Below are 26,131 nucleotides of genomic sequence, written 5' to 3' on the forward strand. Positions count from 1 at the left end.
TGCGATTATCAGTTTGTGTACGTGTCACTTATAATAAATAAGTATTCGGAGTTTGCTTTGTACGAGTAATATATATTTATATTTATTATTTTGGTTATAGTAGTTCTAAATAACAGTGAGTTGTTATTTAGACGGGCCAGTCCATAAACGGGCTAAAACCGGGTTGAGTCAATAAAGTTAAATGTTTTGCAAACAGAACGGAGTCGGGTTGTCTGATTTACTTTTAGTTAACTATGATGAAACAATTACATATTTTGCTTTACAAAAACTATATTAGTCTGGCCTTTTACATTATATCATCTAAAATGTCAAAAACATTAAAGTACACTTTGGATAACCTTCGACACCCGTTCCCATTTAAAATAGAGTTTTGTTTTTGCACATTTGATCCGTCACCGATTGTTTACGTCTCATCTCCGTCATATCTCGTTTTTAATAGGGTTTGATATTCTTGTTGTTTATATTATTCGCTAGTCAGTTTAGAATCCGGTCAATGGCTAGCACCTTTTCGAGTTATCGCACCTTCAAACTCAACAGTCAGTTGTTATCCTTCGTATGTGTCAATCGAGCACATTCATTGGATTTGTTTTTGTTCTTCATTTGAGTTTGGGTAAAACCGTAAAAACTAAATTAAAAAGGTCCATTCCAATGATTCTGAAGATCTAGCGACACATCGTTTCACCTAACGTAATAATATATAAGTGTCGAGATTTTGACAATAACAATTATTAATGTACATAGACACATTGCTAAATTTTGTAAATAGCACTTCCGTCCAAAAACCAATTTTAAGATTTGTTTGTTTTTTTAACCATTAAGTAATTGAATTAATAAAGTGACTAAATGGATAAATAATGTCTATATCAATTAAGGTAATATAATTATTTTTTGTTTATTAAATCATAAAAACAGCTTTTTATTACTTAATGCATTAAATATTTTTGATTAAGTCATAACTTTTTATATTAACTCACTAACAAACACCACCTTAGCTAATCAATGTTTTAAAACCCATGTTTTTAGCTAATTAAGTTAGTTTGGTGCATGGTTTGTTTTGTTTTGATACCGAGAGTTGTCATTGGTCAATAAGTTATTACAGCAATTGTGCTTTTGTATAATAAAAGATTTATTTTTTTACAACGATTCAGTTAGTTTATTACCAAATATTCATAATAGAATCAATAATATTATCAAACTTATAATTCAACGAAACAAAGTTATACACTTTAAAATGACCTTAAAAATATAATAATCAAACAACAAACAATATTTCTTTATACACTATACGAATATCTTTTAATATAACATAATTTTATATATATTAAAAAAAAGTTAATGACACGAATTGTTCATATGGTTTACTGAAATAGTCATATTTCTTCTTTAAAGATTAAAAACCTCATTGACAGTCCTTTATAAGATGATAAGGTTTGTATTTAGTCTTTTGACTTGTTGACCGCCATCTCACCTCCGTTAACACCCTCATATGTCTCCCACATGAGGGGTATTTCAGTCTTTTCCGCCCTTTTTAACTCTAAACCTCATCTTTTTTCACTCCCTGGTCAAACAACCTAAAATCTAAAAACTAACCTAGATCTAATATACTTCTTTTACTTTTATACACATATAGTATCATCCCATTCATCATCTTCACCATCCACCACACTAATACTTTCATCTTATTTTCTCCCTTGATTCGTTGGAACTGTTTATCGGAGGAAGAAAAAAAAATCACCACCAAAATTAATATAACCAGATATTATGAACAATGAAAAATACCTGCTTATTGATAGGAGCAAGGCGAAACTGCCATCACGTGAATGACCAAAACAAAAGCAAAGGTATAGATCTAGGTTGGTAATATTCTAGATCTGTCTGTATATATATTTTATATCTATTTTATGGAAATTTAAAGGTTAGATATATATATATATATATATATATATTAAAATAAATAAATTGAAAGGTTGGGGTTATCGAGTCATTTGATGGATGTTCAGTGTTTTTTTTTTTGTTTTTTCCAATGTTCCAAAAGATGGTGAATTATCATATATCATGTATATATAGATATTTTAAATGGGGTGTTTGCATTAGTTGGAAAATACGGGTAATGTTTTTTTGTTTCAACATTAACATATCTTCATTTTCATCATCATTCTCTGTCACACTTAAGAAATCAAACCAACCAAAATCAAATCTAAATCCTAAAATATTCATACCCATATCCAGAAATTAAGAAAAACGTCATACATAATTCAAGAATCAAGAAATCAAGACAACCTAAAAATCTAAATACGGGATTTTCAATTTTCAGGCGAACCTCAACTGTTGGATTTTCAATTGTTGAGTTTCCACGGTGGATGGATGGATGCTGGAGGTGGTTGCCGAGAAGAAACACCAAAACAACCACCAGACCCATGGGGATCAATAATATTATTCCGATGGTTCTCGATGACGGTTTTAAAGTAGTTGCTTAACCACATCATCTATGGGGGCGAAAATGGAGACCGGTGGTATTGATATATGAGAGAATATTGTATGGTGGTGGTGCAAAAATAAAGACGGTGGATGGTGATGAAGAGGGTGGTGATTCCTTGGTGGGTTGTTATGGGTTTTTAATTTGAGAGAATAATATGGTTGAGAGGAAAGTTTAAGATATCGACAATGTTGTAATGTATTGCCAGTAGTTATTTTGAAGAAAAGGCTACTGTTAAGAAGATGAGATTTGGAGATCACAAAGTCGGAGGAAAAGACTGGAATACACCTCACGTGGGAGGCATGTGAGAGTGTTAACGGAAGTGAGATGACGGTCAACAAGTTAAAGGACTAAACACGAATCTTATCTTCCTATAAAGGACTGTCAATGAGGTTTTTGAGCTTTAAGGATGAAACATGACTATTTCGGTAAACCATAGGACGATTTGTGTCATTAACTGTTAAAAAAAATAACCGAGCTAATAGCTTGTTAACCAATCACATCGCTCAATTTCATCACATTAAGATTTGATGCTGTCATAAATATGAAAATTACGATTTAAAATTTACGGAAATCTTTATATATAAAAATTCAAATTTAACATACATACAAATCTATATTTATATTATAAAAAGAATAGCCTCCATGTTAAAAGTTACATGGGACAAATGTCTAAAATACCCTTAATTATATACGGAGTATTATACTATCAGTGATACATTATCCTTTTACATCAATTATCTACATTACTCAACAGTCGTCCCCGACTACCACACCATTGTCGCCATGAACATCGTCGCCATCATGAACACCACCGCATTACGCGGGTAAAAGGTTAGTATATCTAAATTAGTTACGCATGAAAGCCTATGGATAGCCATTATGGATGTTTGTTGATAAAAGGCAACTATATATATATATATATATATACTAGGACTTTTACCTCGCGCGATGCGCAGTTGCTTAAAAATATAGTTCAATTAAGTGTTGGCTAAAATTATATATATATGCTAACAATTATTAACAAATTGTTTTCCTGCTTTAATACTATATATGAACCCAGTCTATTATTTATGTTGTTAATTATTAATTAAAACCAAAAAATTTATTTATAAATGAAAGATTTTTCACTAACACCTTTGATTAACAACCATCATGAGATTTGCCATTAAAAATGGTCACCCAAAATCTAAGAAAAAATTATTGTAGTTGAGTAACAATAACAATAAAGCAAAGAAAAGATAGATCTTAATTAAGTTATGCCATAACTAATAAATTAAGAAAAATAAAAAAGACATGCAATAAAACACATAAAATATAACAAATAGGTTAACTTGCATATTGAAAGTGGTGAATAACAAAATTAAAGAGAAAACCTAAGAATTTTATATAATTGTGTCGATGAGCATTAAGATACATATTTGTTTAGAAATAAACAATATATTTACCACAAGTAATGTGTGTATTTTTGGAAAAAAAATCAAAATATATATTTAATGATTTTTATAAATATAAATAAATATATTGTAAAAAAATATTGGGATGCCACTTATGATAAATCCTATATGACAATATTTAAGGGTAGCTTTATAATAAGGAGGATGTCTTAAAATGCTTGGATAACTACTGTTTTATTAATTAGATATATATATATATATATATATTTGTTAAACTTTTTTGTTTCAAATGAATTATTATAATTGAAAAATAATAATATATAATTATCCAATATTTACTCATTATCTAAAGATATTTACAATTATATATATATATATACCAATAGTTTACACATTTTAGTCTTACTAATTATTTAATTATACATTTTGTAGCCATCAACTTGAAATTTTTATTCTATTCTTTAACATTTAGTTATTAAGAAAATCAACATATAGTTTAAAAAGAATGTTCATAAAATATTTAAAACTTTTTTTCTTTCGTATAATATTAACACTTATATAGTTTTAAATCATTAACTATTATTTCGTTAATTTAAATCGATTTTCATTTATTGGTACGAGAGTAACTACCCGCGCATTGCGGCGGCGAGATGGTGGGGTGATAGGTCATAAAGTGTGATAGTTCATGAGGTGTAATAGCCAAATGCCTTAACGTCCGGTTTCCGCCCTCGGATTTAAAAATTCATCGAAAGTATATCGAATGACATCTCTAATGAAAGAACACGAAATTTTAAGAACACCCATATAAAATCTATAATTTATCGATGTATGGTTTTTGAGATAAAATTTTTTGAATGAATTGGAGGAATAAATGATTTATGGAGGAGAGAAAAAAAATTATTGGTTGAGATTTTAAGAGAGAGAAAGGGTAATTTAGTTATTTTAGATAAATATAGAATAGATGAGATGAACATTTTGGGGAAATACTTAAAATCAATATTGAAAATTTAAGTTCAATGTTGAAAATATAGAGACTTTTTGCTTTATAATATAGTATAGATATATGTCAAAATCTATCTTTTAATTCGATCATGAACTTTAAATATTGCTCTTCAATCAATATATATATATATATGTATGTATATATATATATATCAATATAGAGTAACACTCTATTGAGAACACTTTTAAAATAAGAACGGTGAGAACACTTAAAAACATCATTTTGATGCATTAAAAGTCCATAAAACTAACACAGTGCATAACTAATTATCATTATTTAAGTGTTTAACAACACATTGATCCTTCAAAATCGAAAAAATCACGTTTTTTGTTTTGTGCATCCATCTTGGATGCATATTATCAAAATGATGCATCCAAAAAACGTGATTTTTTTCGATTTTTACGGATTCATGTGTTGTTAAACACTTAAATAATGATAATTAGTTATGCACTATGTCAGTTTTATGGACTTTTAATGCATCAAAATGTAATTTTTAAATGTTCTCATTTGTTCTCATTTTAAATTGGTTCTCATTTGATTGCCACCCTATCAATATATATATATATATATATATATTTGTATGACAAGTTGATACATTATTTTGAATAAGAAATAAAAGATACAAAGGTCATGTAAATTGTTATTTACTACTTTTACTAAACTTGGTTTCTAGCTACAATCTCCATTTTTCAAGTAATTGTACGTTGTAATATTTCGAATAAGATATAAAGTATCTTTAGAGATTAATAAAGAAAAAAATGTCAGATCAAAAAATATAAACAAATATTATCTACGAATCATAAAAGATGAAATACAATATATGTATTCAATGTTTTAAAAATTGTATTAATTTAATTTGACTTTACCTATATTTTTAACATTTAAGTATACATATTTAACATTTATCTTATATTGAAAGTTTTATAAATATTCAATTTATTTGACACAAGCCAAAAATCTAGTTTACCGGGAAAAAAAATATACACAAACTTCGGTCAACCTGGTCTGATTGGATCGACGGCCGGTACAACTAAAAACTCGGTACGGTCAAACCAAAAATTGTTCAAACTAATAACGAGCTACAAACACACCGATACCTAGACTATTTCGGTTCAACATGTTCTTAAAAACGTTACTGTCTTAAAAACAATCTTATGGATTGACGTGAGATATGAGTGTAGGAGTGATGAGCCCACCTTAATATTATTATAGTGATTCAGGTGTTTGTGTAATAGAAGGCCAAATCTCATTATCTATTCACAGTTTTGGGTTGTGGGCAAACATGTATGTTGGCTTAGTTTATTCGCATGTTTTAATTGTTTGTATTTATGTAATTAATCTATTCCAATAATACCTTATAATAACAATGGCGTGCGGAGCTATATTGTGGTTACATCATAACTTCATGATATATATAAAACTCTATATTTTTAGCACTATCTTAATTTTATGTATTTTATTTAATTTTAAAAGTAAATGACAACCTCAGACTGAAGTAATTTAATTTTGTAATTAAACTTACGTTTGTTAGTATTATGAAAAGCTTTTCGACAATCCAAAGTCCAAATTTTGACTCCACCAATGCTTTATAATAATAATAATAATTTTACACTCGTATGTTGAAAATTACATTTTTAGTATATGAAATATTACCATTGCACCCTATATAATTAAATTATAACACAAATCTTTTATTTTCAAATTTTAAGATATTTTCACTAGCATGTTATATCAATTACTTATATCACTCGACATTCTTGAGTATTAGCTCAGTGGTTGAAAGAACATCCCCTGATTCAAGAGGTATTGTGTTCAAACCTTAGGGTGGACATATGAAGTCTCTATGAGGGATTGACTTGGGTATACCCAGGTTCAACTCTAAAGGAACAAGGTTTACCCCAATTAATCGTAGTGTTTTCAGACGGATTAGTAGGGGGTTTTCACCCATTGGGTATTTAGGCAATTCTACTTTGTGAGAGCTTTCTAGCATTAACCCAGTTTAGACAACGTATGTTGGACCTCCCGCTGTCAAATCGCGACACGAAGTTCCAAACGAAATTCACCTTTCAAAAAATAACTTATGTCACTCCTGCCAAACTCGCCTCCATATTACGCGAGTACCTCTTTAGTTAATATGTAATATATATATGTAATCTATAATATAACTAAAAGAGAGGGTTGGGGGTACACTTGACACCCCTAATTCCTTTCTTTTAGCCTAATACTCCCCCTTATTAATCCTCTATTTTTTAATATTTAATTAATAAATGACTGACCTTTAATAAAAAGATCTTATAAAAAATCTTTATTTTTATTATCTATGGTATATATATATATATACAATCTAGAAAAAACCCTCACATACTTTTAGAAAAAAAAAACCCTATGGCAAAAAAAACCCCCTAAGATCGACTACCAAAAGGTTTTTCTATTTATATATTTTGTTCAAATTTAATTATTATTATTATTATTTAATATTGAATTTTTATATTATTGTTATTATTATCTCTTTTAATTTAGTTTGTTGTCCATTATAGGTTCATTATGAGTTATTCTTCAACAACAAAAAATAAGACCACATTAGTTCATCTTGAATATCTTAAGCCAACACATGTTAACCATCATCTATGACTCCGTGTTGTGCATGTATGGACTGTTTCGGAGTGAAACAACTCGAAGAAAATCAAAACGTTTGAGATGGTCTTTGTTGATGAATTGGTATGTAGTTTTCAAATTATATATTAATTGTATACTTTTTGTTTTTCTTTTCATTTAACTAAAGTTGAAAGAAAAATTGTAAACTGCAATCAATATTTTATGTGGAGTTAATTTTCATATGTTTCCTCTTTAACTTTCGTATTGATTAAGTTGTGATATTGGTCATATTGATGCTTTAAATCGTCTATATTTGATGGAAACCAAAATAAATGACTGTTTGTTCGCTAGCTTTTCGATGTATAAATAAAACACTCTTAAATTAGCTTTGACTAAAAGAACATCAAAAGTTGTCATCAAGAATCAATTTACTAAGAATATATATATAGATTTATGAAGCAAAAACTTACCCATCAAAAATTAGTACTTGATCTTTGTACACAATGCAATTTCTTATAGTTTTTAATTATTATACATGTTTATGTTTATTGATTGATATTTAGTTTAATATAAAAGTAAGCTCTGTTTCGACAGACATGTACATTATTAATAATACATAGAAACTTTATAACCAGATTTTTTCATTTTTTTTTAATACTTGAATTCCAAATTTTTAGCTTTAATTAATATATTCTGAGACTACCCGTCACATTGGACGAGCCTGAGCACTAGTTTAATATATGTATAGTAACAAGAAATTCATTCAATTTCTAAAAAATAATTTTGATTTGTTACAAAATAACACAAATTACATTTATCTTATAATCCGATTTATCTAGAAAAAGTAAGTATGTAATTAAGTACCCACAACCATACTTTACGGATTTTAGGTCCCAATATATCTAGATGGTGTAAGAAGGAGGTTAAGATAAAGACAAACTTACCTTATTATGACGGTGTAGATAAACTGCTTTTAGATACTATCTAAAATAAATAAAAAAAAAAAAAAGACCATTAGCATTGCAAAGCATGAGGATAGTTACCTTGATCCAACATTGTTGGTTTTAAAGTAAGTAAGCAGTCAATGTCTTTTTCCGCGGATTCTTGGATCTCAATACCCTGACGATGTATCAAGGAAGTTAAAATATAGATAACCTTACCCCTACCACAATAGTGCATAGATGCTACTTCCATAATCTATTCAAATAGAAAATAACCCTTTTAGAAAAAATAAAACATTAATTGTTCATCATGAACCCTACCACAACAGTCTTGTAAGACATGAACCCTCATTAAAATTCTAACCCCTTTTTATTCTGGAAATAGTTAAAAAAAAATAAGACATTAATTGTTCAACCCTCCTTTTAAGAAAGACTTATATGAAATTAACTAATTGGTCCATAATGAATTAACTTATATCCAAATCTTTATCGTACTAACTTACGTCCTAGACCTTTATATTCTAATATATCTTCATTGCCACCTTTACATCAGATGCATTTACATTAATTTACATCACTCGATGTTGTCATCATCACCAATAATCGCCGCCGCCATCCGTCGTCGCCACCATCAGACAGCCGCCCCCGCTGTCTCGGGTATCATAATAGTATTTATAAACTCAGTTTCTAAACCAAAAACATAAAGGTTTATTTATCTCTTAAATAGTCAAATAAAAGTTTCATAAAATAAACAATTACTCGTAAGTTATATTAAAAAAATTATCCATAAGAATTAATTTTAAATAAAATGTCTTTAAAAATTAATATATAATTTGAACGATTTAAACTTCTGACATCTGCTTTATGGAACTATATCGTGATTAAATTTATCATTTTTTAATAAAATAAAACATTTTTTTAGAAAACGTTGTATAGCGAGATATCCTTGATGTTGAATACTTAAAATTTTTATTAAGAGAATATGCGACTTGCAGCTATTGGATGTCTGGGGTATTAATTGATAATGTAAACTTGTATCATTCAATTATGTTCATAAAAAAAGACATGTTTATATGCAGCTAAACTGCTATATAAAAGTGACTATAACAAATGTAAGAATTTTATTCTCATATCATCAAGCAAAATTTAATCTTATTGGGTTTCACTAGCATATATAGATTTATAGAGTAGTGTTTTTTTTTTTTTTTTTTTTTTTTATATTTTTTTCCTCTAAATATGCGAAATACGTTTATACTCAATAATCATCTTCTCATACCCAAAATTTCACATTTTGGCCTCCCCTTCAACTACGCGTTGCAGCGGATACAATTGACACCACAAAATATTTCCTATGTACACCAACTAAGTCTCTACGGATGTCTCAAGAAAGGAGTTTTTCTGAGTCCCCTTCTCAAAAATGAATTTGGCAGTAATCTCCTACCAAATCGACACAATTATATAACCCGAGAACATGCTTGGTACAATATTCGGTAGTAGAATAGTACCATCAATAAAATGTAATATCTACATAAGCCAGCAAACGCTAGTGTATATATATATATATATATATATTTGCTACATGTAACCAAAAGATACAAAGTTCCAACATTTCTCCCTTTATTATGCCATAAATTCAATGTAGTCATGTGCAAGGTAATGTACCCAGTGTGTATATTCTACATGTAATAAACCAAAAGGAGAAGCCAACATTGAACAATTGTCGTTGCACTTGTCTAATGAGAATGCTTTTCGACGCTTAAGAATGGACTCAAGATTCAGCCACTTTAGTCAAGAAACTAACGATGAAGCTTAAAGGAATCATTACATTCATCTCTCATCTACAATGGGATCTGAAGTAAAGTTTGATGTTCAAGCTCACCATCCTGGATCCAACTCATATCTAAAAAAATATACAAATGACAAATTAATCAAAGTTTTAGAGTATATCATTTCAATTACGATTAGTAAATTGCTACCAACTTATACTTGCTTCTAATATTTTTACAAAAAGCCACATTGCTTCTATATAGAAACCATGCTTCTATAGAAACCATGCTACCAAGACCATTCCAAATGTGCCCAAGAATAACAAAACAACATCCATTATTCAAGTTGGCCAACAAAACAACTATCCTATGTTCGTTGATAAAAATCATCAAACCCAAAATTGAATGCGCTAGAGCTATTTTCACGTTTTATACCCATTGTCCAATACACTGGTCACTACCTTTACCACTATCACATAAAATTAAACAGTAGAATGGTATTTTGTACTTTCATTGGTTTCAAAGTTTTTACCTAAATTGGTTTTGGGTCAATCCAATCCAACCTGTCCATCCAATTAACCTATCTTTAGTAACCGGTGCAAGATGCGGTTCAAGAGTAGCAAAAGAGAGTGACCAACAATTAGCTATAACCTGAAAAAAGATGCATGCATGGATATAAACCTTTTTTAATTAACCAAATGTGTTTATTAGCATTTCCTGACTATATTACAATATCATGTCATTATTTCATAGTTAAAGGAGGCACACATTCGAGATGTGTAACAATACATGATAGCTTTTAGGCAAATGGGCCACTATTTTTGTAGTAGACCAAGTGGAGTTGACCCACGACCCATTTATAAGTAATTGGCCAAAAACTGATAAGTTTATATTGGATGGGGAAGAAAAATGGGAAGAAGAACCTGAACCGATGATGCCGTAGTGAGGAGGCCAACTACATTATCACCTAAAAAACAACCATCTGGCTTACAGAATGCCACACTTAAGCCACCCGTTCTACTATGTTGACCAGCAAACTCTGACAACATAAATGCGCCAGAAAGAGAGGATCTCTAATCGTCCTTGCATTAACAATATTGAAATACATTTTAGGTACCAAAAGATTAGAGTGTTACTTAAATAACATATCCTTTACTATAATGCATCAGGTTGAGGTAAGCTTAACTTTGTTTAAAGAACCTAAAACACCAAATGCAGTAAAATATACGAGGCAGAGCCAGTTAAGTAATGGTTGAATGGGCCAGGTCAGTTGACATAGAACACTTTTATCCAAAAATTTTTTGCATGTTGCAACTTCCATTACATGAAACATAAATAACTGTGTTGTAATATTAAAACTTGAAAAGTAAGTGTTATATCAGATCTAATCTAAGCAAAAAAAGAAGAAAATAAATAAAAATACTAATCCATGTGATGGCGTCGATAGCAATTCTGTAAATTTCAACTCATCAGCTGTAAATTGGGTGGCTGAAAAACCCAATTTATCCAATCAACGCATCAGCTGTATACACATATACCTGTGTATCGAAAAACATGTCTACAACCCATATTTTTAATCAACAAATCGTCCCAAAATCAAGCAAAAAATCAACAAATCGGACGATGACAATTGGATGATGAAGTTTCCCCGATGAATGAAGGGAACAATATGTGGTGGTCGATCCCAGAGAAGAAAGGAGGCGGTTGTGATGGAGGTGGTAGTGATGGTGGAGATGGGTGATGGAGGGAGGCGGTGGAGCGATAGGTGATTAGACAGAACCGGGAATAGATAGTTTTATGTCTAGGGGCATTTTGGGAATGAAAATTATGCTTAAAATCTTAATTCCAATACCTTTATAAGGGTTTATAGATAGATTATAGATAATCCCACTCTTTTCATACCGCCGAATCACCGGGACACACCATCTTTTACTAGTTTCCTTTCGTTACGTGGATCCGCTACACCATTGAATTAGGGTCTAGTCGAAACCATCCATATCAACACTTAGCCCACTTAACCCAAATGTAAAAAAGTTTATTCCCAACTCATCAAATAACAATATAAGCTCTAACGGGTTTCACTCTAATACCATGTGGTAATAAAAGGAACTGTCGAAAAACATATATACATTTAAATTTAGGGTTTATTCTTTTTCTTATGTGCATATAGGTGTCCACCCAACAACATACGAGTATATTGGTATAAATTGATTAAGAGAGACATAATTGTGACTATTTTGTTTGTTTTTTTTGACAAAATATTTTTATGACTGTTATTTTTTTTTCTTTTTCTCATTTTCTGACCACCTCATCTATACTATCTAATAAAGATACAACCCTCTTTTTTATTTGAAGCAATTATGTCTTTAAAATCTTATAAATACCCTTGGACTTTTTATAATACATCTATCGATACTTCTATACTACTATATAAAAATTATACTTCTATGTTTCACTACTATCCCTAAAAATCAAATATCTTTGTATCAATTACCATCACCACTTGACGCCGACGCCACCACATCGCAACTAATGTCATCGTCGCCGCATTGCGCGGGTACCATGCTCGTAATATCTTAATCAGAATTGTAAGGTAAAATTAGAAAACAATTATCAACTGATAGAACGTACGTATACTACTATTGATCACCTTATAAATACACCTTCATATTTTGGTTTACTCACCTACTACTGACATAGCCCAAATAAAACAAGCCATGGAACTCATCTTGGTTCTTTTTTCCATAATTTTCTTCTTATTCTTCCTCCATTGCATAGATGTATATGGTAAAAGGAGTATGCCTCCTGGCCCTACCGGCCTTCCCATCATCGGAAACCTTCTAGATATTGGACAAAAACCTCATGAGTCCCTAGCCAAGCTCTCCAAGAAACACGGTCCACTAATGACAATCAAATTGGGGAGTGTCACTAGTGTGGTGGCGTCAACACCTGACGCCGCCAGAGATATTCTCCAACGCAATGATGACGTTTGTTCTGGGCGTATTATCCCAGACGCTGTCACATCGTTGGAGAACTATGACACATCTGTCCTATGGATTCCACCTAACCACGAGTGGCGAACCATTAGAAAAGCAGTCAACACCTTCCTCACCCATTCACACAAACTTGACACCCTTCGTGACCTTCGAGAGAACGTTGTGGAAGGGATGTTGGATTTCCTTAAGGAGTCATCACTCAAAAATGAGGTTGTGAATATTGGAAAGTTGGCATTCGGAGTAGCACTTAACCAAATGTCCAATACATGCCTTTCACAAAATGTGACTAATTACGAGTCCGATGATATTGGAGGGTTTAAGAGAGCCGTGAAGACATTGATGGAGGTCGATGGGAAATTTAACATCGCAGACATATTCCCCGTCTTGAAGCCATTAGACCCACAAAATTTACGAAAACAGGCCAAGGCCGCTTATGGTTGGTTCGATGACGTGATAGAAGGTTTCATAAGTGAAAGGCTAAAGCATCGAAACTCCAAGTTGCCAAGGTTTGGTGATATGTTGGATTCCATGTTAGATTTTAGTGAAGATAATGCAGCCGATTTCAGTATTATACACATCAAAACTTTGCTAGTGGTAAATTCTTAAATCTCCTCTTTATGTTGATCGAAATAGATAAAGAAAAAAAAAGCAATTAAGAAATTTTCATACTAATAAAATTTGACAACCCATTTGTACAAATATGTACGTATAACTCTTACTAAGATAAAGTTAATCCAAGTCAACGTAGAAGACTACTTTAAAAATAGCTTTTCAAGGATATCATGCAGATTTAATACATACGAGAGTAAGTATTCGCGTTGCGGCGGTGAGATAATGGGGTGATAAGTTATAAAGTGTGATAGGTGGGTGTGATAGGAAAATGTCTTAACCGTACGGGTTCCACTTTCAGATTTAAAAGTTTATCGAAAGTATATCGAATGACATCTCTTATGAAAGAGTATGAAATTTTAAGAACATCCATATAATTTTTATAATTTATCGATGTACGGTTTTCGAGATAAAAGATTTTGAATGAATTAGAGGAATAAATGATTTATGGAGGAGAGAGAAAAAAAAATATTGGCAGAGAGTTAAAGAAAGAAAGGTTATTATAGTTATTTTAGGTAAATGTAGAATAGATATATTTTTAAACTTAATTAGGAGGCATTCAAAGAATAATTCCACAAGACTACCTTAACTACGAAGATTAATAGAGGTGGAATATTATGCATTTGTCAAGATTCAAATCTTCGTGTAGCGAAGTAGCGAGTAAAACTCACTGGCATGTGATAAATAAACCTAACAAATCAACCTAAAATCTTTATCACATGACAAGTGTATTCTACTCATTTTATTTCTCTTCCTTTGATGATAACACTTGACATAATCCTGCTGTTAGGTTGATTTATCATTTTCCTCACTCAAATGACTCAACCAGAGCTGGTTATATCATTGTCTAAGATTATAACTTATTTATATCTTGAATTTTAGCTTTAGTGTTAATAACGAGATTTTAGACCCGTGTCCAATATTGGACACGAGATTTACGATATTATCAATATTAGATTTTCATACATTTAAGTCATAAAAGCTTATAATTTTGAAAATATACGGTTCCAAGTGTTATACTTTGCAAGTTGTAGTACCATAATCTCAGGTTCGTCACTTTCATTATTAGCTGAGACATATTGATGGAATTGTTTGCCGTAGTCATTCCACAAGACACATGTTATAATAATTTTTCTATCATAAAATTTTTTGAAACCAGTTTTACTCATAATGTGATTTTTTTTATAAAAGATAATTAAAAATTTAAAATACAAACATACTTGTGATCCTCTAGTTGACGTTCAAGTATATGTATTTGATCATTATGTGGGTCTATAACACGAATAGGTTTAATTCCAATGATCTATTCTATGATAAATTGATAATTAGATAACAATTATGATTATTTTCATATTCTTTGATAACAATTAGGACTCTTGATTTGAGTGACAATTGTAACTTTAAACATTAATACATAAAGCTAATATATAAAAAAAGATAAATTATGTACTTTTTTTATTGAGAGATTATGGTGAAATTTTTTTAATTAATTAAATGATTGTAAATTTTAAAAAATTCTCTCAAGTTGATGGCTAAAAATAAATATAAGTTAAGTATTCAGGACTAAAAGTTGTAAATTGTTGATGGAAAACAAAAATGTGTAAATTAATGAGACTTTTTCTACAAATTAATATAAATATAAATATATACTAATATAATAATATATTTGAATAATGATTATTAGGATTTTTAAGTTATAGTTTATCTACATGATAACTTAAGCGAGTGTCAATTTGATAAAATCAAACGATTTAATTAATTAATAAGTAATTAATTAGTTCAACTGTCTTATGTCATATTAAGATTAAAATTGCATTAATTAAATAGCAAATGGACGATCTATCTAATTGTTTCAAGAGGTAGTTATATATTTTTGGTAAATATTTTATTTTAATTAAGCATGAAACATCATTACATTTGCTATTCAAAGTGATGATATCTTGTTTAATTTAATTATGTATAGGATTTATTTATAGCTGGAACTGAAACAAGCTCAAATACAACAGAATGGGCAATGACAGAACTTTTACTTAATCCTACTATGTTCTCAAGGGTGCGTGAAGAAGTTTCTTCAATAGTTGGTGAAGATGGGAAAATCAAGGAAGCCAAGATCCTCGAGTTGCCATATTTACATGCTGTCGTTAAAGAAACCATGAGACTTCATTTATCCGTGCCTCTCTTAGCACCACATAAAACTGAGAAGGAAGTTAAACTTGGTGAATACCTAGTCCCGAAAAACACACAAATCTTGGTGAATGTATGGGCAATAGCGCGCGATCAAAGGTATTGGGAAAAACCATTGCAATTTATGCCCGAAAGGTTTTTGGGTAAAGAGGTTGATTACAAGGGTCAATACTTTCAGTTCCTACCATTTGGATCGGGTCGAAGGATGTGCCCAGGAATACCCTTGGCTCACCGGGTGGTGAGCTTAATGGTCGCGTCGTATGTATACCATTTTGATTGGAAACTTACTCATGCTAGAGAAGAAATGGACATGAATGATATATTTGGTCTAACATTGTTAAGGGCGACCCCGCTTGTTGCTACTCCAACGCTTGTTAATTAGATACCAATGCACAAAATCAAAGTCGACATGCTCTTGAATATTGTTAATTGGCCGGGCTCAAGGAAACTACATTATTGTGTTTCTACTTTCTAGGACGAGTGATATAATTATCAGTTACAATAAATAATTATTTGGAGTTTGGTTAAGTGAAGATTAGAATATACTCTTTTTTTATCATACACCTAACATTGCGTGCATTAGGATAGGGTTTGCTATTTAGAAAAGGGGTGGCGGCTTAGCTTGTTGTTCGTTTATCTATCATCGTGTTGTAAAACAAGAATTTAATATATATATATATATATATATTACATTTATAAATCAGTGTATGTAAAACAAAAAAAATGATTTCATCGTGCGGTAATCTTTTCGGTAGTAAGGTACACACGTTGTTTGTCGGAATTCAAATTTTGTAGCAAATAAGATTGACCAAAAAATCCATCCATGGCATTCAACGAACGTACATGTTCTTCAACCAAACAAAGATATCCTATGAGAATTGATATTAATATCACACTATATATTTGATTATATTACCAGTATATTTAATATTTGTACAGATTACCATCTGTAATAATATTTATACATTGTGATAAAAATATTAAAACGAATGACTCGGATATCATCCTTATACCGAAAATAAAAACTATATCGCTTATAAGACAATTTTTTCATGTAGCCGCCAAAACATCACTAAACAACAAAACAAAGTTGATTTTTGACTTTTTATGGTAGATTGGTTTTGTGTGATGACATGTCATCGCTAAAAGATTTGTAATACTAATTTTTAATTTATTGTACAAGTCATACACACCGAGGACATAATTGATACGAAAAAGCTTTATATCCCAAAAAATCTTTTGGTAATGCATTTTATATTTTCCCTAATCTAAAATAAAATCCCGTCGAATCTTTGGTGCAACGATGTTATTTCAAAAAACTTCTCACTATGCTAGCGACACAATATTGTAGGGGAGGTGGGACAAATAAGGCCCAAGTCTAAGGCCCAATTACTGCAGGGCACGTAATTTTTTCTTTATAGCTATAGGTTTAATTATCTTTATTACTTTAAGTCCAAATGAAAAATTTAATAACACAATGGGAGTTTGATAAACAGACATGTAATGGAAAAATCAACAAAGATCAGATTAAACTTCTATAACTTTTTTTACTTACTAGCACGGTATCCGCGCAATACGATGCTGGTCATGACGATGACAGTATGATGGTGGGACAATTATTGATAATAAAGGACTAGAGGCGACGTCTAGGGGTATTTTCATGCATAGGTTTGATATGACAAAACGTAATATTTTTGGATAGATATAATATGCCAAAGCATTATGTTTATAACCAAGGCCGGTTTAGAAGGTGGCCAAAGTGGCCGAGGCCCGATTTTTTAGGGGGCCCAATTTTTTCTAATTTATTGTTATGTATATACTTATGTAATTATTTAAGCTTATTGTAAACTGTAACAATTATCTAAAAACTAAAACATATAATTTAACTCATAAAAAGCCCATGTATATAACTTTTATTAGATTAAACAAAGAGTTATCATTACTTATCGGAAACTCCAAACGGATCAAGAAGCGTCTTTTCAATATTTCATTGTTCCACTTTTCATTAATTTGACATGACAAGTATTTACTTTTGTTTATTATTTATTGTAACTAGATTTTTATCCCGCGAGAAACCGCGGAACGATTTTAAAACAACTAAATTTTACCAAAAATATATAGCTATATATAATGTGAAAGTAATGAAATAGCATTAGATATAAACCGGACAAAGTAAAAGTTGTACATTAGATATTACAAATAGTAACAAAAGATATTAAGCCGGGATTTATACAGGACATTAAGCGTTTGTTTAGCAAAACATTCCTGCTTGAATGAAATAAGCCATGACTTTGTTAGCGGTATACTAAAAATAGGTGGGAAACAAAGTGTAGACATTTTGACCAATTTTGACTTGACCCAACTTACCAGCAAAACTATTACACCCAAATTGTCAATTTCAACACCACATATATATGCCAAAGAAACATTCACGACAATATATCTAGACAAAAATAGGCACCAAGTAATTATCAAAATCAAATGTTAAATGACATTTGTTTTGTTACATGATTCACATGAAAACTTGTTTGTACATATAGCGTAAAAGGTAACAAACTTCCAATATTGATTAGGAGATCATTTACTCCTTTGAAACAGCTACAGGCCTCACATAAGTGAACACCTTTAAAGGATTCTTCTGACATTTGGGGCTGGCTAGCGGGGAATCCTAAACCGGGGTATGTAGTTCCAACACTCTTTGAAATTTGCAATGCATAAATGTTCTTGGTAAACTCTTCCCTTAACCTCTCTTCTTTCTTCAAAAAGTTTGGAGAAGCATATATATATGAACAAAAATATGATCATGAGAATATAAGCATCATAAATAATGGTTCAAGATAAGTTGAAAACAACTTCCAAAAGTGCCCAAAACATTAGCAAATCAGCCTCCAAATTACATACTAATAAGAAACAAGATCAAGATAAGATGAGAAAAATTATATAGATATAGAATGTGTGTTTTTAAGAGAGAGAAAAAAAGGCCTGAGTGAAAATGAAATACAGTAAAAAAATCAGACTACTATCTAATATTTTATTCATTCTCTCTCTATTCGCCCTTCAGTCCTTCACTCTATTTCCTTCTACTTTCAAAATTTAAAAGACCCGCCCATTTTTACACCTCCTCTAACACACACCATGTACTACAACCTGTCTTATTCCCCCTCCCAAATACCCTGCCACCTTGACACCTAGCAACCATACTCCCGCCAAACACCTTATTTGAACACCTGCCTTATTCCCCCTCCCAACACCCCCCCCCCCCCCCCCCCCACACACACACACACACCAAATACACCATAAAATACGGTGGTCCAACTTTAAAGTCATGATTTTTATTTTACTTTTTCTTATATATATATATATATTTTATAATAAAAAATGACTAGTTTTCTAGCTGTGTAACCAAACAATATAATGTTTTCTAACACTTTTTGCAATTCAAAAGTATATAATATTAAATACTACTACCTTAATTTTACTTACAAATTTTTTGGTTGAAGCATCATGATTTTATGAAAATAGCATCTCAAAAGTTAAAATTCATATATACATTTGACGAAAATGTATAAAATATTAAACACATACATTTAATATAATAACAATAAAAATCTTAATTAACTTTGAGTACTGCAAGGGTATTATCAGGGGTTAATATATGTACTGCAGCTGTACATATTTATGGGTACTGCAATGGTATTATCAGGGGTTAATATATGTACTGCAGCTGTACATATTTATGGGTACTGCAAAGGTATTTTGCAAAGGTATTATCAGGGACGGTTTTTGAACATTCATAATATTTGAAGGTTAAATTTGTAATTATTATTTTAATTTACTTCTTAGCTGTACATATTTGTGTACTGTATTACTTTAACAGTATCTATTATTTCTCCATAAAAAAAATTAAAAGTTAAAATAAAATATTTAAAATGAGACAGGTGATAGAAATATACATTTAGGTGTATCAATGCTTTTTTCTAAGGGGATAACTTAGATGATGTTAACATTATTTTGGTTGGATGATGTTGCTCTTACAAACCATTAAAATCATGAAGGACTTTTTGACATGTGTAAAAATTGATTTAAGTTAGTTTGTGAGAGCAACATCATGCAACAAAGATGATGTTAAATTCATAAATCATTTTACCTTTTTCTAATATACTGTATCTTGCAACAAAATTTACCGTATTCCTAAAACTTGGTTTGGTTCGGTTCTTGCTCATCTTTTCTATTTTCTTCCGAGGAAAATCTGGGGTTCGTTTCTTTCTCCCTTATAATAAAAAAAATCCATCTTTTATCTTTTAGTCTTATTTATTTATTTATTTTTGCTCAATGCAATCTCAAGTTCTCAACTCTATTTGCTAATCATTTTAGTTATTTAATTATTATTGCTATTATTATTTAGGTTTGATATTCTTAATTGTTGAATCTTGATCTATCCCAATATCCTTTATTTATCATATGGGTATGATAAAGATTGAATCTTTTTTGCTTTGATTAACTTGTTATATAATATTTTGGATGAAAAGATTTGTTGGTATTTAACTATTGTTACTTTTAGCCTTTTAGGGTTCATGGGTAAACAGATGAGGTTTTTTTGTATATGTTACCTAGGTAAGGAAAGTCTTTGACTTCGATGTAGCGGCCTAATCACGTTATCCCCGTGACTGTTTTCGAACTGATTCGGTGGCCACCCCTAATGTTTAGCTAGTGAGGTTCGAACCCAAGACGTCTTGTGAGGACATTACCTTGGTGGTGGTTCTAATATGTTATAAATTGTGTATTGAAAATAAACAGAAGTTAGACAAAGATGGCATTAAAGAAACTTACAGCAAGACCTTGGTTGTTATATATGATCATCTGGGCGAATTAAGTTGAAACGTATCCAAGTATATGTGTTTTCTGCTGTATTTATTATATTTTTAAAATTTTGCTTTCGTTATTGTATGTATCTGGCCTATTATAACTTGTAAACTGATGACAATGTTCTGTATGATGACGATTCCCCATTGTCAAAAAATTGGAAAGTACTGTTTACCCGATAAAGAGGTCATCAGATACATACAAAAAAGATCAATTAGTTTATAGTTTGGTTATTACAAGGTAGGATTTGTAGTTCAATACATAGATATGTTACATATGTATGTATGTAGTAGTTTGATGTTAATTTGCTATGCAAGTTTATATAGAATACATAGCTACAGTTGAATAATGTAGTTGTATGTATGATTGCTGCAGTTGCCCTGTCTAATGTCACATATAAGAATATCCTTTTGTGCTATGTTTGTGTGGTCTTGTAATGTTTCTTTTTGCTGTGGTTACATAACTATGTGCAAAATTGAACACTGCATGTATCAAACCATCTTCGTTGTTGTTGCCCTGTTCCCATAGAGTACATAGACAGAGTAACTATTGAATTGTGCTATCAGATTTAGGAAAATAATCTAGAAAATGCATGGAAGTGGTACTTGACTATGTTTCATGGGTGTTTTGCACTAAAGTAATGCATCCATATTGTATAGCAATGTTTTTAAAAAGTTTTGCTAGTTCCGGTAAAATTGGTTATGAATATGATTAGTTTTGGTAAATTTAGTTCTGGTAATAGTCAAACTTGAGGAAGGTTATAAGAGTTGTTATATCCCCCGAACTATATTTGCTTTCACGATATATGATTCTGATTCTTTAGCTTTTGATAATTATTATTTAAACACTATTTTCTACACCCCAGATAATCACTTGAGAATCAAGCCCAAGTTTACCAATATCATGCTTCCTAGGATGATTTTCTGACACAAGCATCAATCCTTTATATTTTAATGTAATCATGTTGATGTTATATTGAAGATAGTTATGCTTGTATTGGTCACAAGAATGATGTATAAAGAACCGGAGGTTCTTTCTTATTATTTGAAACAATCACCTTTAGTTGAGGCATCATGGATAATCTTTTTTTTTTTTTGTGGTAACTTGTATTAAAATGTTAGACCTGAAATAAAAGTATTGCTACATTGCAGAGTGTAGAGTGTAGAAGATATGACTGTGAAACCAACAGTTGCTCTTAGGGCTATATTCGTCGGAGGTATAGCCGCCTTTGCTAAGATCGCAGGAGCCGTTAAAGCTGCAGGTGGTGCAAAGCTAGGTGCAGCTGCAGTTGCTGTGACAGCTGCTGCTGGTGCCACCATGTCAGGACAGAAGCAAGATTCTAACCAACAAACCAAATGAAAGCTTCATACAAGTAGATAGGCGGATGTTTTGAATAATCTAGTCAAGGTGGTTTGCCTTCAAATGTGTTTGTGAACTATTGAGGGGTTTGGTCCTACCGGACAATTCTGAACGGTATATGTTCTACTGAACTTGTGACTTAAATAGTTATAGTTAATTTGATATAAAAATGGATACATGTAGTTTTGTAGTCATGTATTCTGTATTTCACCTATAAAATGGTGACTGTTAATAGTACCACGATAGTCTGAGGATCGACTTTCATGTACTTTCATGATTGAGTATTTACCTTCTTTTGAAACGAATGTTTTGTTTCCAAGAAGAGCAAGTTGCGTAAACTAAATGAGTTTTCCTGTTTCAGAATATGGAAGGATTGTTTTTGTAGCAGAATATAACAACCAAGCTGTCACTTGTGAAATAATTTGCTTACATGAAGCAATTACTCTTGTTCTCAAAGTCCTGGGCAATGAGATAATTGCCAAACATATTTTGTTGCAAAACATATCCTTGGAACGGGTGATTTTCAAGCGAACTTTTTTTTAGTTTTCCTTTTTTTTTTCTTGACTACGAATTAAACCTGCTCTACTAAAAATTCAAAGTAAACAGTAAACTAGGCATCAGATATGTTAACCATAAACGAGTTCGTTACATGACATAAACATTTGTACCTAATTATCTGTTTATTTAAAATATAGTTTCCTAAATTTTGGGATTTACTTGTTATGATTCTACACTATAAAACGGGATCTAGGTTTTGTTGTTTAACAGTTTCATTGTTTGATATTGAATAATAAGAAGCTTGTTCTTGAACCTTTTGATTCCTTTTAAGACTTTGAATAGTCGTTAAGCTATTGAGCCATTTGATTGCTTTTGTAACTGCATCAGGAAGTCTATTTGTCCCTGTATCATATTTGATAATATGGGCATAACAAATTAGGCCTTGAAAACAACTTCAAGTGTTTGTACTTTTGTGTTATTTTATTTGGTTTATAACTTGAATTTCAGTCCAGTTTTTGAGCAGAGCACAAAGGTGCAGTACGTAGCTTATTAGACAAGTTTGTTAATTTGGGATTTAAGGCTTAATTACAATATGACTAATTAGGGTCAATGTAATTAATTAACCCATTGTCCTAGAGATCACGATACAGTACAATTAACATATGAGATTATGGTAGCGGAGTGTAACTAACTATGACTCAATGGTTAAGTAATGTAATGACCTTTCAATTTGGCTATCTGATGTAAGTACCTTTCATTTTTCTTCTTTTAATGTATCGGTTGACCTGTTGTACCGGTAGCCGATAACAATGTTAGTTTTACTTTGGGATTATGGCACCAGAGTGTAACCAACTATGACTGAATTGTTATGTTATGTAGTGATCTTTAAAACTGCTATCTAATGTAATAACCTCTCATTTTTGTACTTTTCATGCACTGGTTGGCCTGTTGTACGGTCATGCTTACGGTTGTGAGTTGTGAACTCCAACGAGATGGATGGTGGATGGTCTTAGACTCTGGCGAGGTTGTAGTGGGTGGTCTCAGTCTCATTTTTCCTTCCATTCAAGAGGTGCGGCCATCTCTCTACCGTCTCCACATCCGGACACGTGCCACCGCTGATTGCTACAAATAAAATAAACAGATGTCAGCCGCCACCCAGACAACCACCGTCTTCATTCCCTGTCAAAATTCCCCACTTTTACCCCATTGTAAACCAAAGTTGTTGGATCTTGATTGTGGTGGCAATGGGATTGCCGAATCTTTATGGTTAACGATGATGGGGTGATCATAACATAATCCGATTTGGGGATTAGGGTTTGAGTATGATTATTATTGAATCGTGTTTTGAAATCAGTTAATGTATATATGCATCTATCTATATCTAGTGTTGATTTGTGTTCGGGATTGAAATTAGACATTGAGTTACAGTTTCACATTTGCTCTCTGGAAAAATTGTTGTTACCGAAGATAGTGCTGGAAATAAGCCGAAAAAGATCACCAAAGTATTAAGTCGTCGGAGTAACCCGGTAGGATACATCAAGTGAACAAAACAGGGAGGTTCTTACATCAATTTTAACACTTTCATAGGTCACTACATTACATAACCATTCACTCATAGTTGGTTACACTCTGGTGCCTTAATCCCTATTCTTTTTTACGTCCAACGTGACGTTACCGGTTACAAATAGGATGTTACCCGGTAGGATACATTAGAAGAACAAAAATGAAAGGTACTTACATCAGATAGCCAATTTGAATGGTCACTACATTACATAACCATTTAGTCATAGTTGGTTACATTCCGGTGCCATAATCCCTTAACATATAGCTAGTGATGTGAATCCAACTAAATAGTGCAAATGAACATTGTGACACATTTACATATTAGCAGATAGTGTTATCAGAAAACATAAGTAAAGCATCTAATTGATGTGGTGACAGCAAAACATTAGACAGTGAAAATCAAAACTAAGCAAAAGATGCAACGAACGGAAAGGTGCGTGTTTTAATCAAATGTCTATCGATATCACAGAGCATGTGAAGAGTCTTCGACAAAAGATTGTATTTTACAACCTTTCCATTTAGGTTCATCACAACGAACGATTCCTTTTCTTTTTCTCCCATCACAATAACCAGGACGTTGAAACCAATCCCAAGGTAGACATGTGCCAGGTTTTAAGAAACGCCGCAATACTAGTGTCTTCGTACTTAACAATGCTTCTCATCGACCAACTAGAATACCCATCCTTCATCTCATAAATTTCCAAGTGTGTGGGATTAGGATCGCCGCACAAGCAAGCAACAAACAACCACGAGACTCAAACAACTCTTTATAGCCAGTCCTATCCAAGGTTTTCGGGAGTTGTGTGATTCTATGGTATGGATTCTCTGCATCTAACTTGAATTCCATAATCCAATTTGTATCATCTAACCAATGAATTGCATCATTCCAATATACTCCCCTGTCAAAATTCCCACAAAGCCATGTCCGAAGATATATATGACCAAAACTCCAACAGCCAGTTTCTGAAGAGTAAATCCGTATTTGAATGCAAAGTTTTGGTGGTCTAGGGCTACTAGAAACTATCTGTTGACTATGCAGTATTTTGTAGTGTGGTGATTTTTTAGGATCATAAGCCAGTCTCATACGGTCCGATTTCAAACCATCTGGAATGCTGGTGGAAGCATCTTAAACATATTATTGCACGGATTATATACGTAAATCTTTCTAGGATTAGTTTGGGTAACACACAAAACCAAACCATTGCATGACTGCAAAACCTTCACATTACTGCCCGGGGGGATGCTACTATCCAACGAGACGAAATCGTGTTGAAAGTGGTCATTGGTAGAATTTGTTTTATGGAGAAAGAGACCAGACAGAGGAGGGATATTTGGAAACCGGGTGAGTGTAGATTGAAGAAAGCAGGGGAGGTGATGAGAGATAATCAGCGTTTGGATACGGACTTTAAGAAAATGAGTGAGATAAGAGGTAAACGGAGTAAGATTTCGATCAGAAGGTCGTCGTTGAACACGACTTGGTGCACGGATGATGAAGGGTCGTCATCCGCCATCAGCCTTTTGGATAATGAAACTCTAATGTTATTACCACCCTCGGCCATGAACGCAAAAGAAAACCCTATAAATCGCAAATTTGACGACTTAGGAGGTTTTTAGTGATTAATTAGTTGAGGGTGGGTACGCCTATTTAAATTAGAATTTGAATCCCTACGTATAATTTAAGATTAATTGAGGATATGACTTACCCTATACGGATCTTATTCATATTTGGAAATTTGGAATATGGTATGTATGTATACCATTAATTTTGAATATCTTATATTGTAATCTTCAATTTTTTGTGATAAATATGCCTAGGCTTAGGACTTTTATGGGGTTTTTATTTTTTGTCAACTGTAATTCTATATGAAGTGGAGTTTACAT

General features: G+C 31.7%; 2 protein-coding genes across 3 annotated transcripts; both read left to right on the top strand.

The window, feature by feature from the left end:
* Nucleotides 1-12,895: 12,895 nt before the first annotated feature.
* Nucleotides 12,896-16,349, top strand: LOC122608763 (geraniol 8-hydroxylase-like). Its single transcript, XM_043781854.1, has 2 exons — nucleotides 12,896-13,768; nucleotides 15,747-16,349. Exons 1-2 carry the CDS (start codon nucleotides 12,896-12,898, stop codon nucleotides 16,347-16,349), a joined length of 1,476 nt encoding a protein of 491 aa, XP_043637789.1.
* Nucleotides 16,350-20,118: 3,769 nt separating this feature from the next.
* On the top strand, nucleotides 20,119-22,511 carry LOC122607864. Of its 2 annotated transcripts, none has more exons than XM_043780933.1 (2): nucleotides 20,119-20,221; nucleotides 21,982-22,511. In XM_043780933.1, the coding sequence occupies exon 2, from the start codon at nucleotides 22,001-22,003 to the stop codon at nucleotides 22,187-22,189; it is 189 nt and encodes a 62-aa protein (XP_043636868.1). In that variant the 5' UTR covers nucleotides 20,119-20,221; nucleotides 21,982-22,000; the 3' UTR covers nucleotides 22,190-22,511. The 2 variants fall into 2 exon arrangements, with proteins under 2 accessions (XP_043636868.1, XP_043636869.1); XM_043780934.1 differs by lacking the exon at nucleotides 20,119-20,221 and adding an exon at nucleotides 20,408-20,432.
* The last annotated feature ends 3,620 nt before the right edge of the window (nucleotides 22,512-26,131 follow it).

This window comes from Erigeron canadensis, chromosome 7, assembly GCF_010389155.1.
Source record: "Erigeron canadensis isolate Cc75 chromosome 7, C_canadensis_v1, whole genome shotgun sequence".
Classification (NCBI taxonomy): domain Eukaryota; kingdom Viridiplantae; phylum Streptophyta; class Magnoliopsida; order Asterales; family Asteraceae; genus Erigeron; species Erigeron canadensis.

Coding starts and splice junctions, on each gene's coding strand:
- LOC122608763 (XM_043781854.1), top strand. CDS start 12,896: ATGGAACTCATCTTGGTTCTTTTTTCCATAATTTTCTTCTTATTCTTC. Junction 13,769..15,746: donor ACATCAAAACTTTGCTAGTG/GTAAATTCTTAA, acceptor AATTATGTATAG/GATTTATTTATAGCTGGAAC.
- LOC122607864 (XM_043780933.1), top strand. CDS start 22,001: ATGACTGTGAAACCAACAGTTGCTCTTAGGGCTATATTCGTCGGAGGT.